The sequence below is a fragment of the Calidris pugnax genome, unplaced genomic scaffold (assembly GCF_001431845.1).
Source record: "Calidris pugnax isolate Ruff unplaced genomic scaffold, ASM143184v1 scaffold102, whole genome shotgun sequence".
NCBI lineage: Eukaryota > Metazoa > Chordata > Aves > Charadriiformes > Scolopacidae > Calidris > Calidris pugnax.
In genome coordinates, this window is record NW_015090846.1 from 4,107,073 (window position 1) to 4,123,458 (window position 16,386).

A 16,386-nucleotide genomic window follows, 5' to 3' on the forward strand; every position below is an offset into this window, starting at 1 on the left:
CCTCCCCCCATAACCCCGCTCAGGCGCTTCGGGACGAAGTGTGCCGCCTGCCAGCAGGGCATCCCCCCGACCCAGGTGGTACGTCGGGCCCAGGACTTCGTTTACCACCTGCACTGCTTCGCCTGCATCGTCTGCAAACGGCAGCTGGCCACCGGCGACGAGTTCTACCTCATGGAGGACAGCAGGCTGGTCTGCAAGGCAGACTACGAGACGGCCAAGCAGAGAGGTACCCCCTTGCCCCATCCCTCCCGCTCCCCGAGGGCAGGAGGACAGAGGCGGCCCGGGGCCCTCCTGCTCTCCGGGATGCGTTTATGCAGGGGGCGGGAGGGGCGCCGGGAGCATCTGCCGTCGGGGGGTGGCTGGAGGGAGGACGGGGGTCCCACGTCCCCCGGGGTAACTTCGCCTCTTAACTCGCACCGTGTCGGCAGAGGCTGAGTCCACGGCCAAGAGGCCCCGCACCACCATCACGGCCAAGCAGCTGGAAACCCTCAAAAACGCTTATAACAACTCGCCCAAACCGGCGCGGCACGTCCGGGAGCAGCTTTCATCGGAGACGGGGCTGGACATGCGGGTGGTGCAGGTGAGAGGGAGCAGCCCTGGCCCCCCCGACGGCTCTACCGGGGCCGCGGGGAGGGGGGGCGGCGGGGAAGGAGCCGGCCCCGCAGGGTGGGAGCTCCCCGACGTGCCCTGCTTGCAGGTCTGGTTCCAAAACCGCAGGGCCAAGGAGAAAAGGCTGAAGAAGGACGCGGGGAGGCAGCGGTGGGGTCAGTACTTCAGGAACATGAAGCGGTCCCGGGGGACCTCCAAGTCCGACAAGGACAGCATCCAGGAGGAGGGGCCCGACAGCGATGCCGAGGTCTCCTTCACAGGTCGGTCCCCGCAGCCCCGTTCCCCGCCGGGGCTTTACCGAGCGCGGTCGGTGCCCTCCCTGCAAAGCTGCTGTCGGTGTCAAGGCTCCTTTCCCCCCCTCGGTGCTGCGTGAATAATTTTCAGCCATAATATAATGAGTGAAAACAAGCGCCCGAGGCGGGAGAAGTGCGGAGCTGCGGGATTTACGCGGTGCGGCCCCGGCTGCCCGGTCCCGGCAGGGCGGCGGGGGGAGGAACCGGAGCCGCGGCAGCGAGGGGCTGAGGAACTGCCGGGAAAACTCCGCTCGCCCTCCGGGGGGGCTGTGTGGGGTCCAAAAAGGTGCAAGGGGGGCAGGGAGAGCTCCCCGGGCAGGCGCTGCGGGAGTTAGAGCCGCTGCTCGTATACAGCCTTCCTAAGGGACTCCTGGAAATACTAAAAAAACAAAGTCTGGAGTCACTGAACGTTTTTATGGGGGAAAATATATTGACTAATTTTTTTCATTCTATTTAGGGATGGTTTTCTTTGCGTAGTTACTAGTTAGGAGGCCCTTCCCAGGTCTGGGGGAGCTGTTACCTCTGCGCTGTGCGGTGAAAGGGAGATCTGGGTGTTGGGAGGTTTCTGCAGAGGGAGGGTCCTGCTTTTGGAGCAGAGATTTCTGCTGATAAACCCAGGGACGTACCTACACCAGCTCCTGTCCTGCATGGCCTCATCTCGCACTCTCCAGAGCCAGGGCACCTGCTGCAGGAGCAGGACACGGTCCTGTGACCGGTGCCCTGTGTGGGGACACGTTCTGCACAGCCCCAGCCCCATCCCAGAGCTGCCCCTGGGCCTGGGGGGCTCTGCTGGTGTCACCCGGTCTGCGGTGCCCAAACGTGCCTCTGTGTGTGTGTATCTTTTTCAGGAAGCTGAAATGCAAAACTCTGTGTACATATTTACACAGACACACGGCTGTAACGCGTGTGTGTCCATACACACACGGCTTTGCAGCTCAGCTTCTCCCCCGTGTTCCTAAAAACCATTTGATTTTTCAGGTCTGTTTATACACGCCGTGCACCAGAGTCATTAAATATGAATACACTATAAATAATAACTAAAAAATGTTGAACAATTATTGATAGCCTGATGCCACAAACAGGTTTGTATCCTTGGCAACGGAGCGGCTCTCACTCTCCATAAAGCCCCTAACGAATGCAAACAATTTTTGCTGGTAACTTAAAAAATATTGCCTATTTTTCAGAAGTGTTTCTAAGTCATACAAATACATTCCATTAGCCTGTTCCAGAACAGATGAATTCTGTTGAGATTTATTTTTTTTTTTTTTTCCTGAGCAATGGAGAGTTTTCCTTGCATTGGGCGAGTGTTCAGGTACCTCTTAAAAATGATATAAAAATTCAAGATAAACCTCAAAGCTAAATAGAAATGCAGAACAAAAGACATTGAGCTCACATTCCCCTTTAAAGGATTATTTTTAAATCACAGTCTTATATTTTAATATGTACTTTTAATACATATTTTTTAAATCCAAAATGTATTAGATGTTTGTACTGAAAAAAAAAATAATAATCCCGTGGCCTTCTATGAAGACCCTTCACCAAGGACAGGAATAACCAGGAATTACAAGTGGCAAGTGCGTGGCTGCTCAGCTCCTATCCGTCTCATCTATTTATACCCAGAGCTTGCAGGAGCTCCCGTGTGACCGCTGCCAGCCACGGCCATTGCTCTCCCAGTAAAACCAGTCTATTTCCCTTTCAGATGAGCCCTCTATGTCCGAGATGAGCCATTCCAATGGGATTTACAGCAATCTCAACGAAGCATCCCCCGCTCTGGGGAGACAGGCTGGGACCAACGGGAGCTTTGCTCTGGACCACAGCAGCATCCCAGCTCAGGACCAGTACCACGACCTGCGATCCAACAGCCCCTACGGGATACCCCAGTCACCAGCTTCCTTGCAAGCACTGCCGGGCCACCAGCCTTTAATCTCCAGCTTGGTTTACCCAGACAATGGTTTGGGCATCATGGGACAAAGCGGACAAGGGGTGCCCCAGTCCATGAGGGTCCTGGCCGGGAACGGACCCAGCTCCGACCTCTCCACCGGCAGCAGCGGGGGGTACCCGGATTTCCCCGCCAGCCCGGCCTCTTGGCTGGATGAAGTCGACCACGCTCAGTTTTGATACAGGGTCCACCACCCCTGCAGTGGGAAGGGAAAGGACTCGGTGCTGTTAAACATCATCTACTCTCGGAAAGAGAAGAGGGAGGAACTGGGACTGCTGAGCGGGGCAGGGGACGCGTGGGGCCACGGAGAGAGCAGCCAAAATTTCGGAGGGCGACCCAGCGAGGGGTTGGCAGAGGACGGTGGGGAAAGGCAGCCACCCCGCAGTGATTAACATCCGGAGCGTCCAAACGAAACTGATTATTGTGTCTTTACTATAAACACCAAGACTTGTGCTTTAACGGATTTGATATGAGGTATTTTGCTTTCTGTTGTCGGTGCATTCTCCAACGCAAGGACTTTGCTTCATCACCCATCCACACCGAAACCTTTTTAAGGGAAAATAAAGTCCTCATCCACGGTGAAAGGTGTGACAATGTCTATATTTCTATAGGAGAAATGTTAATAGTGAATCACTTCAGAAATCCATGGTAGAAAACTTCTCTGTTCTTCCAGCAGATTTTTTAAAAAGCGCACGGATGCGGTATGTTTTGTTTTATTTTGAATTTACATTAACTTTTCTAAAATGAAATGCTCTTTCATATGCCAATCGTTTATCAACAACCCTTTTCCTTTGTAAAATGAAAATCGTATGTTAATTCTGCTTCTCATCTTTTTAATTTGTAGATTGCTAGCTTTATTCTTCCACATAAGCATTAAACCGTGAATAGATGTATTTATTACCAAATAACTACACTTTTATCACGAGGTCAAGAGGTGATTTGTCTTGACCCAGGAACACTAGTGGCTCTGGGTTGTGAACCTTATGCTTTTCTTTCGCATTCCTTTGCAACGGTTTTACTGCAAAGGGTCTCAAAAACCACCCTTGATGTCTTGTTGCCAAATCCCTTCTCGGGGGGGCGGGGGGTGTCTCTCAGCAGAGGGTTTAGTTCCAGCGTGTCGGAGCGAGGGGACACTTTCCTGGTGACACCTCTCTGTTCCAGGCGTTGTATTTCCACAGATAAAGTGCGAGCCGATTGTGAGGAAAGGCAAGACAATATGTATATTGTTCTCTGTAAAAAAAATTACTGAATTAACTGTAGATTATGTGAATGTCCAGTGTCTTTTATTTATATTCTCGCTTTCTCTCTGATGATCAAATACTTCAAGATTACAAATAAATTTGTCAGCTAAGCTTTAAATAGTCTTTCGCTAAATTCACATTTAAAGCATCAAGATAGGAAAATGCAATACCTGAAACTAACAGGAAAAGCCCTCAAAACTCAATGCCGTGACTCAACAAGGTGCTGAAATGCATTCTCCCCCTAAACACAGGAGCAAACCCAGCAACGTAAAATTGCTTTGATAAGCTGAAACAAAAAAATATAATTCCAATGACAGTTTTAGAGGCTGGCAGTTCTTGGGAGATCCAAACAGTGTTGCTCTGTGCAGGCACAGGATTTGATCGCCCTCCAGCTATTTTTGACGGGTCGTGGCTATTTTTCAGCTTTCATTGCAAAGGTGGAGGCAGAAACCTGTGATAAAGGAACAGAAAGCAGCAGAGCCTGCTGGTGTCTGGCTGCAACGGGAAGTTGTGCAGGTGAAACGCTAAAAGCCAGATATTGGCATATTTCAAAGAGAAATCAGAAAGAAAAGAAAAGATAAGGATCCCTGAGGAATGAAGCTTGACTGAACAGATGCATTGTGTGTGTGTGTGTGTGTGTGTACACACTCGAGAGGCGGGTGCACACACACGTCTTCACATACAAACACCTGGGAGTGCTTGGGGAGCAGAGTGAAGCACTTTGCTGAAGTCTCTGATTTAAGAATCAGGTGGGAGACACTTTTTAAAGCACACGGGCTTCGAGCCTCTCACTCCCCCGGGAGGTCGGGGGATATTTCCACGGGGTTTTCTGTGTATCGAGCATCTTTAAGACTGTGTGAATTTGATACCAGCTGCCTCCAGCCCCGTCCCTGCAGTGATGCTCTGCCACACACATCCCGAGTTTTGCAGGGGACCCCAGGGAAGAGCTGTGCTGTCCCCAGGAGGCTGCTGGCACCCCAGCACGGCACCGTTGCCCCGGGGACTCGCCAGATGTCGGGTGGTGACGCCTGGAAAGTCCAGGCTTTTATTCCTTACCTTTTCTAAAGGACACATCACCACTGCTGGAACAGGGGGACGTTGTCCCTGGCCTCTTGCTGCCATCCCCCTCACTGTTTTGCAGCTGTGGGGGGATGTGTGCCTGCCATGACATGTGGCCATCCCTCCCTGCTTTGCCCGGCGAGGGTGGGACACTGACACTGAGCAGGTATTGACAATATTTGTGGAAAAGTTTAGATTTGCAAAATCCCTGTTCACCACCAGCGCTGTGTAAGCATCTTTACAGCTTCCCCCCTCCTGTTACACACACGTCGCACCTGAGGAGAAGGAACACGGCCAGTTTCTGCTCTCAGTGGGGTAGCAGAAACCTGCCCAAAGCAAAACAGGTAGATGCGTGCTGCCTTAGTGCTGTGATATTCACTCAAAAGAGAAACTCACTCTTTTTTTCAGGAGACTCAGTCCAAGAGCTACGCCAGGGAAGGGAGAAACCCCACTGTGTGACACCATGGAGCTTTGGGTGTAAAAACCTGGGGGTGATACCTGCAAATTTTCTTGTGTCTCCATTCCTGGGGGATTTCTCAGATGGGTGAAGCTGTGTCTCCTGAAATTCACCTCATTTGGGTCTGAGATCTCAAGTGTGAGCCCAGAACTGGGCTCAGCAGCAAGAGCCTGGAGCTGCTGCTCCTTCCTTCTCCAGAACTGAGTAACAGAGAGACAACTGTTGCTGCGAGCCCGTAGGTCCATCGCAAGGACAATGAAACTTACAGAGTAATTAGAAAATTATGGGATCTTTTTAAAAGCAAATTACAAAACTTCACCCAAACAGAAAACAAGAGTTTGTGTTTTCAAGAATTCTGGGGTTTCTTTTCTGTTGCCCTACAGTTTGGAAACACCCCCACCAAATCCGGGGAAGTGTTTTGCATCAAAACATTTTGGCCGTTCAAGTGTAAATAACGTTTTCCTACAAAAGACTAAAAAAAGACTATAAAAGGCTCTTATTTCCTAAAAAAGAAGGAAATAAAAACAGAAAGACAGAAATCTAGTTGATTTTAGGATAATGATGCTGTTATAAAACCAGTGTCCAGACACTGTAGTAATTGAACACGTATGTTACAGATCTTTTGTGTATCGTTTCCCTCCCAGCAAATAACGGGCGCTGTTGTTCCTCTCACCCTGGGAATCCCCAGCTGATGGCTGCATTTAAGAAAGGAAGAAATGCAAATTTCACGCTCTCCCTTTGTGCTTTGCTCTGAAAGGCAGAACGGGCTGAAAGTTGCTGGTGCTTCTGCTCGTCTGAACGCGGAGAAGAGCTCCCCAAACGCCCTGATATAAAATTCAGGGATTGCATTTCAGCCTCTCCTTTCAGGGCTGAGGCTCAGGGCTTCCATTAATATAAATGCTTTCTTCCCGTTAAAAAGAAAACCAATTTGAAAGAAGCAAATAAAACTACCACTATCCAACTGACTGACAGCTTGTAAAACCCAACCAGAATTAGGGAGAGGGGTTTTGCATTGCTCAATTTGCAGGTGAGCTTTACAACCTCTGCTGATTTGCCTGAGTGCATGACATGGGAGGTGGGAAAGTTTTTGTGCTTTCAGCGAGGAAAATCTAACAAATTAATTTTTTTTTTTCTTTTCTTTTTTTTTTTTTTTTTTTTTTTTTTTTTTTTTTTTTTTTTTTTTTTCTGAACAGCATATTAATCTTTTAGAAGCAGTTGTGCCTAAACTTGCATCCCCTATAGACGCAGGAGATGATTAGATTTTGTGTCAAACAGTAGAAATGACTTACTTTTTTTATCATTCTGATTCTCTGTATGAGGCCAACGAGAGCAAACCCCTCGTGCCAGGAGGGAGAGACACTACTTTACTGTTAAATATTTTCTGGGATCTCCGGGGGGTGTCAGCTCTGCAGGGGACCCTGTCCCTCGCACGGCAGAGGCTGCCGGTGCTCGCAGTAACCCAAAAACCAGGATTCCAGCCGGGAGCAGGGAATCCAGTGGGAGCCATGTGCTGGGAGGGTGGTTAATCCTCCTGGCTCCCCTCACACAGCTCCTGCAGGAACCACTCCTCGAGCAGCCAGTGCCAGCCCAGCCCAGCAGGGATGGGGAACACGGACTTTATCCAGCCTGATCCAGGGGAACCGGGTGGAAAAAGTGAGGGTGCCCCCAGCTAGGATCCTAGGGGGACCTCAGACTTCCCCAGGGTGCAGGGCTTGGGGATCTTAGTGATGCTCTGGGGACATTAGTGTCCCTTTGGGGACATGCCCCAGGTGAAATCCCTCACCCACGGTGAGCAGGAAAGGTGGCCAGGGCTGGGTCACCTCAGGGTCCCCTCTGGTGGCTTCTCCCAGGTGTCTCAGAGCATCCCAGCAAAGGTGTTCTCACATCCCACCCTGCCTCTCCCTGCAAGCACCAAACTCTGCAGGAACAGGGCAGGAAAGCAAAGACCGGCATGATTTATACACTGAAATAACATCGAAAAGCAGAAAATGACTTTGTTAAGACCTGACAAGAAAACCAGCAAAAATATGCTGAGAAAAAAAAAGCAAAGGTGTTTAAATTGTTGGGTTTTTTTTTTTTTTTTCCTTTCTGACATCTTTATTGTGCATTTTGCACTAAACCACACGTGCAGGCGTGTTTGTTGGCACACTGGAGTGGAGGGCAGGGAACAGAGCCTGGGTAAAACCACTGATTTAGGATGCAGGAAGCACTGCTTTTGTACTCAGCATTTTGCAATCCGGGGCTGAAAACTAATTTAATAGCCAAATATGCAAGGCTTTGGGATCTAAATGAACTGTTAGAACACAGTCAGTTTCTGTGCATTATTTTTCTTGCAAGATACACGTATGTGTGTGTGTGTGTGAGCAGAGTGTCAGGCAGGTGTGTGTACTGCCTGCAGGAAACACAGCCCGTGATTCACAGAAAATGCTATTTAAATCTTTTCTGGTTTATAAGCAGAAACTGCATATTGGCTAACAAAATGTTATGTCTTCTTTCCATTTTGAATGAAGACTCAGGGAATTTTTAACAAACGAATAAAGGAGACCTGGTGTAGCTCAGGGGCTCTGGGACTGGGCAACTGGCAGCAGACCAGCACTGGCCAACTCACCCCGGCTGCTGTTTGGGGAACAGCGATGCTCCCGAGGGAGCAGTATCCAAACGGAGGGGACCTGGGTCCTTTTCCTTTCTTCTGGCTCCGAGATTCTTGCTCTGAACCCAGGGAAAACACAGAGGAAAGCTGACGAATGGCTCAGCCCTGACTCACCGGAGATGGTTTTTGACACTCACGTATGACCCGGACCCTCCTCCCGCAGCGCAGGCAGAGCTGAAGGAGAGATGCCAGAGATTTGGATTCAATACATATTCCAGCAAAGATGCTGCATTTTTAACAGGCAACTTTAGTCACCAGCAGCTCCCGGCTCAGACAAAAACAAACTCCACACCTTTTTTTTTTCTGGCTGCCTGGTTATTTTTCCCCTGTGGTCTGAAGAGCATCGCTGTCTCCCCGGGGGGGACAGAGCCACTTGCTGCCAGTGTCTGGCTGGACACATGTCCCCTGTCCCGCTCCCACCCAGGCACTGGCCTCTTCCAGCTCCTACCCAGGAGCCTGTAAAAAGTCTGGGAGTCAGCTGGAGGCGAGTAAATCATTCCTGACAGCTACATCTCTACAGGGCAGTTAGAATTAATGTAACAATTTGGCGTTTAATGAAGCAACAACATGCTGGGCTGCGGAGAATGGCTGGGACCTGCTGCGGTCGTATTATAATCCCTGAGGGACCCAAACGGCAGAGACTTCATCAGATGCTGACTTGTCAGGCTGAGCAAACTGCCGGGTGGGAGGGAAAGGAGCACGGGCAGCCCCCTCCAGCTGGGAGGTGGCCAGCGTGGGCCCCCTGAGCGCGGCTCGCAGGGACCAACCTGCAGCTCCGAGCCCAAAACCTCGTGCTCCGGGGACGGGCATCGCTGGGAGCAGAAGGAGCAGCCCAAGGGATGCCAGGGCACGTCGGTGACACGTTGTCCCCACCACACTGCCCGCCAAGGGTGGCAGGGAGCCCTCGTCCCGAGGCAGGTCACGGGGATGGTGGATCGATGTCGTTTGTGTTAAAAAAACATATCTTTTGAAGCTTGTAGGAAGAGTAGAGAAAATAAATCAGTGCTGGGTGGGGGCCAGGGGGGGAACTGGCAGAAGAATACGTTTTGTAAATGAAAACCAGCTCCATCGGGTGCTCTGCACCCACCAGTCTCTGATTTCCACAGAAGTTGCAGGAATTCCAGCCGTCTCCAGGATAAGGCCTTTTAAAAACACTCACTGCCTGAGGGAGGGAAGGGACAAATGCAAATGAAGTTGGAGACAATCTCCTGTTTCCCATGTATATACATATGCTCTCCAAGCGTTGCAGTTTGCAGCAGCTCAGAAGCTTTCAAATAAATCACGCAGTGCATTTTTTTTTTTTTTTCCACCCCTTGCTTTTAAATGAAACTATAGCACAAAACAACATCCCCTCACTTCCAAAACCATCCAGGCCGGTGCTCCTCTCCGGGGCTGGCTGGGTTGTGTGTGTGTGGCCATAAACCTCAAGGCGTTTTGTTGTGAAGCCTCATGGTCACCGGCTTTAAGGGCTTGACAGGTTTATAAAGTGCTGAGTGTCCCAGAGGGACCGGGGGACTGTTTGCAGAGAAGATGAAGCGTGCCATCCCCAGCTGGTCTAACAAGGCAGCGGGAAATCTAAATTAATTCAGGAATCACTTCTGTGTTGTTTTTTTTTTTCCGAGGGAGGATGTTGTTCTCAATCTATGGAAATAGCACATCAGAATATTTATTAACGGTGGGCGCAGGGGGTGTGATGCCAGGGCCCCCCTCTCTCACAGTGGTGTAAATCAGGGCATTTAACAGAAGCGTAAAGCAGCTGAGGGAAAAGGGGTGCCCAGGGCTGTGTCCTCACATGGATACCCCACAGAAGGCTGGGCAGGATTTGGGGTGGAAGGGTTATTTCCACTTGAAACAACTGATTTACTCCAACCTGTCTGTAAGGAGGGATCAGCCTCAACAAGTCCCACCTGGGTTCTGCAGGTGAGGCCAGAGGGAAGTTATTTAACAGCTCCTGGTTGCCTCTTCTCCAGGGCTGTGTCCTTGCTGATTTCTGGCTTCCCTCAAGCACCATGAGGTCTCTCTGTGTTGACTGTCTGGGACCTGGGATTGAGCCTTCACTCTGTGCTGAAGGTCAGTTGTGGGGCTGGGTTTGGGGGAGGTTGTTGCAAGTTCATGGGCTGTGGGTCTGGAATAGTCTTCAGAATGTGGTTCTTAGTGATTCTCCAGGATCTGTCCTGGTATTTGTGTGGGCCATGGATTAAGCAGTATGTATTTCTTTATATCCATGGGGAAGTTGGCTCCCAACATGTCATTCTTTTCTCAACTGAAAAGCCCCAAAATGAAGATAATATCAGCTTGATGTACAAGAAGCCTTTATTTTCACACAACCTGGGTTTGAAGGGTTGGAGATGTTTGTTAGCTCCTTTTTGTGAGGCCACACAATGATGAGTTGAGGCTATTTTTCCTTCTGCATGCTGATGCTGCAAGTTGGACTGGGATTTGTTGGGCTCTCTGAAGATGATGGAGGAAAGCAAGGTGTGTGTGATGAGCAGATGGAGGTGGCAGAAGCGGTGTGTTTTAAAAAGATATTTGTTGTAACTCTGCTCTTCAGAAAGTTAAGTGAAATATCTATTGTAGTCCTCAGTCCCCAGCTCATGTTGGTGAGCACACAGTCCTTCTGGCCAGCAACTGCTCGGATGGCTCTGAGCAGCCCTCACCCAGAGCCACGGGGAGCCTTTAGCTAAATGAGGGAGGACTTGGACAGCAGACCTCTGTGTTTGGGAACTGGGCTCCAGTTGTTGAGTTTATCATGTTGAATTGGCTTCATATTAAATGGGGCTTTTATGAGAGCAATTGAGAAGGAGCAGAGCCAGATCCTGCTTCTGTTCCTTGCCACCAGCAGTACTTAACACAGCCTTTTCATTTTCATTTGCTGAACGTACCCTCCTTACCGTGGCCTCTTTCTGACAGGAGGCTGCCATGAACTTCAAAATTAATTTTCCTGGACTGTCCTAATCATTCTAGTTGAAACATCCCCTTGTTGTGCTCTTATTGGGACTTGGCTCTGGGGGATAAGGAGGATATTGGGATTGGCTCTTGATGAACCCGCCTGATGTGGCAAAATTAAAACTTATTCTGGTTTTAATTTGTACTAATCATACACTCAGAAATAAAGAATTGGTCCCCCAAGTGTTTTTCTGGACTAGAGGACCAGGCTCATTTATTTGCATGGATTAATATGCCGCATGCTAATTGTGGGATGCTGATATTAGCCATGCTGCAGCAGGAGGGACAGCGTAACCGCACCGAGTCAGTCTGGAGACACTGCTATAGCCCAGATCCATTGAAATACAGATTTGGACAGTTTTTTATTGCTAGATTTGCCAACAGAAAAATAATCACTTTCATCATCATTTTCAGAAATAAATTCCCTTGTGTTAGTTGAAGCATCTCATTAACTTGGAAGAACACTAATTGGGTGTGCTTTGATCAGGTGGGATATTTCATTCCCAATTCAATATAGAGGGCAGTGGGTTATGTCCTACGTGCCAGTTTAACTGTTGAAGAGCAGCACGGTGTGGTGGGCTCCTGAGTAACCAAGTGTGCTGCAGGATGGCAGGAGAACCAGGGGGGTGGGTGCAAGGTTTTTCAGGCCCTGGCATGGCCCTGGAGTCAAGGTGAGCCCGTGTTTCTCCTTCAGGCCTAGCACAGCTGGAATACGATCGCTTCTGTGGCTCTGGGGGTTGAGACATCACTTGTCATTAATATTATATCAAGCCCAGCAGAGATCGAGTTGCAGCTTGTGGAGCCTTGATGCAGTTGTGCTTTCCCTGCTGTGCCCAACAGGGCTGGGGTGGAACTGGGGCACCTGGGGTGGGACTGGCAGCAGGAATATAATGGGAGTCTGATGGGGGCTCATGAGCCAAGGCTGGGTCTGGGGGTCTGGCCCCGTTGCCCTGAGCTTGCTGTATCTCTGGGGCCAGGAGTCAAACAGGAGTCACCTCCTGCTTCTGGCAGATGTTTTACTTTCTGTTAGTCTGGGCAGAAAGACCCAAATGTCCAGCAGAGGAAGGAGGAAGGGAAAATGAGTCCTTTTTTTTAGGGCTATCCCTCCTCCTGCTGTGAGTTAGTGCAAGGAAAGGGGTCAGATTTTAGCCTACCCCAGGGAATGGCTTTGTAAAGTCACAGGTCTCTGCACCAGCAGCTCTTAGGGCAGAGTCCCAGTTATGGTGGACCTCTCCATAGGTCTGTTGTGTGCCACAACACACTTGTGTGCAAATGTCTTTTCTAAAAGATTTTTATGTAGCTCCATCAGCTCCGTCAGTGCCTACAAGTATATGGTATATAAGGTACACTGTGTGTGCTGGATGTGTGCTGTGACACTGCCTCCCCCCAGAGAGCTGGCAGCGGGTGGATGCTCCAGTTACAGATGGGAAAGGAAAGCCAAGACTTATCTCGGGTATTTTTTCAGCTGCCTCTGACCAACCTGCAGCCTGATGGCAATCACAAGCCTGGAGGTCAAACTCACCTTTGAAAAGTGGAGCTGAAGGCTTGAGGCAGAAAGATGCTGGTGGTTAAAATGAAAAAAAAAAAAAAAAATATAGAGGGCAGTGGGTTATGTCCTACGTGCCAGTTTAACTGTTGAAGAGCAGCACGGTGTGGTGGGCTCCTGAGTAACCAAGTGTGCTGCAGGATGGCAGGAGAACCAGGGGGGTGGGTGCAAGGTTTTTCAGGCCCTGGCATGGCCCTGGAGTCAAGGTGAGCCCGTGTTTCTCCTTCAGGCCTAGCACAGCTGGAATACGATCGCTTCTGTGGCTCTGGGGGTTGAGACATCACTTGTCATTAATATTATATCAAGCCCAGCAGAGATCGAGTTGCAGCTTGTGGAGCCTTGATGCAGTTGTGCTTTCCCTGCTGTGCCCAACAGGGCTGGGGTGGAACTGGGGCACCTGGGGTGGGACTGGCAGCAGGAATATAATGGGAGTCTGATGGGGGCTCATGAGCCAAGGCTGGGTCTGGGGGTCTGGCCCCGTTGCCCTGAGCTTGCTGTATCTCTGGGGCCAGGAGTCAAACAGGAGTCACCTCCTGCTTCTGGCAGATGTTTTACTTTCTGTTAGTCTGGGCAGAAAGACCCAAATGTCCAGCAGAGGAAGGAGGAAGGGAAAATGAGTCCTTTTTTTTAGGGCTATCCCTCCTCCTGCTGTGAGTTAGTGCAAGGAAAGGGGTCAGATTTTAGCCTACCCCAGGGAATGGCTTTGTAAAGTCACAGGTCTCTGCACCAGCAGCTCTTAGGGCAGAGTCCCAGTTATGGTGGACCTCTCCATAGGTCTGTTGTGTGCCACAACACACTTGTGTGCAAATGTCTTTTCTAAAAGATTTTTATGTAGCTCCATCAGCTCCGTCAGTGCCTACAAGTATATGGTATATAAGGTACACTGTGTGTGCTGGATGTGTGCTGTGACACTGCCTCCCCCCAGAGAGCTGGCAGCGGGTGGATGCTCCAGTTACAGATGGGAAAGGAAAGCCAAGACTTATCTCGGGTATTTTTTCAGCTGCCTCTGACCAACCTGCAGCCTGATGGCAATCACAAGCCTGGAGGTCAAACTCACCTTTGAAAAGTGGAGCTGAAGGCTTGAGGCAGAAAGATGCTGGTGGTTAAAATGAAAAAAAAAAAAAAACCCAACCCCTAGTTTGCATTAGCTGTGTTTTGGGGAGCTGTGGCACTTCCCACAGATCAGCCAGTCGCGCTAATGAGAAGGCATGCTCTGAAGTCACCTCTCCTCCGTTAATTAAAGCTGTTTGGTGTGAAGCAGGGAAGAGGAATTGAGGAAGGGCTCTCGATGCGGTTACACTTTCCATAGATGCTGCTGAGTATCCATTATGGCCCGTGAAAGCCTTGTCAACATTTTTCCAGGGAAGAATGAAAATGTAAATAACTTTAAAATGATTCAATGTCACCGTGGTATGGAAAAAGGTCATGCTGCTGGAGACCATTTATCTTTTTGCCGATTTAAAGAGCTTTTTTCCTATTACATTTTTTGAAATTAATGTTTTTAAACATTACCCAAAGTAATGTTAACAATCATGGGGTTTATGGGATTGATCGTTACACAGCCTGGGATTTAAATTGAAAAAGATTTGTTTTAGGTAGTTGTTGCTGGGGGGGTTTAACAGACTTTTTGATTTATTGCTCATAAAAATGTTTGCATGATTTAATGAAAAGACAAAACCAGATCCTGAGTTCCCACACAGATATGAAAGTAGAATATTGTTTGGGAGTGAGTTTGGGATTATGGAAACAGAGCTTGTATGTGAGTGTTAAAGTGTATAAATCTGAGGTGAGCCTGAAGGCACAGGGTCCTTATGTGCAGATTAAGGGTAGGAGGGAAAATAGGTTGGAGATTTAGTTTCCCCTTAGCCCTGTGAAGTGCTGCTCCTTGCTGCTGTGAGGGTGTTTGGACCTCTGTGCTCTGTGAACATGGCAGAGCAGCAGAAGGTCTTATGTGTAAATCACTGGGTGAAGACCCAGTCCAAAGGAGCAGCACAAGTTGGATTCAGCTGTGTCTGGTGTCCCAGTCAGCCAGGACATGGAAGATCTGTTGTGGGTTTTGGTGCCTACTGCATGTCAAGTGTCTATACAAGTGCAAAACACTGGACACAGAAGATGAGGCCCCTGATCTGAGGAGGATGAGACAGCAGGGGTGTGGAAATAAGGGCCAGGTGTTAAAAATTAAAGTTTAATCTTGCCAGTATGGCTTAAAGAAAAATATTTGGAAAGAAGGGTGCAAGGATGCTCTTTGCATCTGATAAGGGAAAGGCCCACGTCTGTCCCACAAAGGGCAACAGTGCCAGGGAGGACGGGCTGTGGCTACCTGTCTCCTGCAGTGGCAGAGCCCACATCACAAGGTGGGCCAAGACCTTCTGGGTGGCTTGTCTGCTCCAGCTGCCCTGCAGTGATGCTGACCTGAAGCCACTCTTCCCTCGAGTCATTGCTGACTATGAAAGCAGCTGACCCTTGTGAAAGGCTTTCTGCTCCTCTGCAGAGGGAGAATTTCAATGGTTCTGAGCCTTGGTTTAGGGAAGGGGAAAAAATAGCTGTGCTCTTAATAGAAATGCTTGGCCTGCTGAGATGTACTTGCATTTTTCACCTCTGTTGCCCCTGCAACATCAAGTGTGAGGGAGCAGGGGATGCCACAGCTGGTGCTTTGCATGTAATTTTCACCCTCTTGTTAATGACCTTGCAGGGATTAGCATGGCCTTCTCCATATGCCAGTAGATTATGTCTGTTGGCAGCTGCTACTACTGGAGCAAAATGGGATAGTTTTCATTAGGAGTGCTTGACACTGGGTTGCCCTGGGTGTCGTCAATCCTAAACTGTCAGTGCCTTTGAATAAAGCAGTGTACAGATGTGATTTATTAGATGTGCTGCTGCTTTGCTGAAAATGTGGCATTTTCAAGTCAGCAAGGTCTTGCAGAAGTGTGAAAGGGACCTTCTTGCTCTTCGCTACTCACTTACCCTTCCACCCTGCAGGCTCCCTGGGGCTGCCCAGCAGTGCTGGATGGAAAAAATCTGCCCTGAAATGACTAAGTGACATGGGGACCTGGATGAAATAATCTTCCTACCCTGTTCAGTGCAGCTACTCACTAGCAAATACATCTGTGTTTGTGTTTAGTGGGGGGAAAATGTATTTTTTCAATAGTTTAAACTTGCACATATATTCTGAATGAGCATTTCTATCCAATTGAATTGGGGGGTGGGTGGAGCAAAGACTCTATTCCTCAGTGTTGAAACATGACTTAATCTTGAAATAATTTTTATTTTGATGATTAAGAAAAAGTTCAGATTTACCACACAAACCTCTCCCCCTGCTAATTCAAGCACTGCAGAGGGAAGTCAAGTTTCAATATTACTGATTCCTATGACTGAATCAGGGGGACATCCTGAGCTGGCAGAATATTTTTACGTGGGCTGAGGGGGACAAGGCTCACTTCTGGGGACTCAGTTTCTAGGGTGCAGGGCAGGAGGTGGGTGAGATCCTCACCCAGCTGCTGGGGAGAGAGACTTCCCTCCTCCCTTTGCCCTGGGAGGAACCAGCCTCTCTGTGTTCTGCGAGGTTATTAATCCTCTGTTTATCCTGTTTTAAAATAAGCAGTTTAAAGGAGGCTGTCAAAGATGATAGGCCACAAATCCATGTCAT

At 49.2% G+C, this 16,386-nt stretch overlaps 1 protein-coding gene across 1 annotated transcript in view; it reads left to right on the forward strand.

Annotated features, from left to right (window-relative positions):
- Window positions 1-4,113, forward strand: part of LHX3 (LIM homeobox 3) — a 5,629-nt gene extending 1,516 nt beyond the window's left edge. Inside the window, exons 3-6 of the mRNA XM_014942786.1 lie at window positions 24-226; window positions 429-580; window positions 698-869; window positions 2,602-4,113. Coding sequence (XP_014798272.1) covers window positions 24-226; window positions 429-580; window positions 698-869; window positions 2,602-3,020 — 946 coding nt within the window. The 3' untranslated portion in view covers window positions 3,021-4,113. The remainder of the gene's footprint in view (window positions 1-23; window positions 227-428; window positions 581-697; window positions 870-2,601) is intronic.
- The last annotated feature ends 12,273 nt before the right edge of the window (window positions 4,114-16,386 follow it).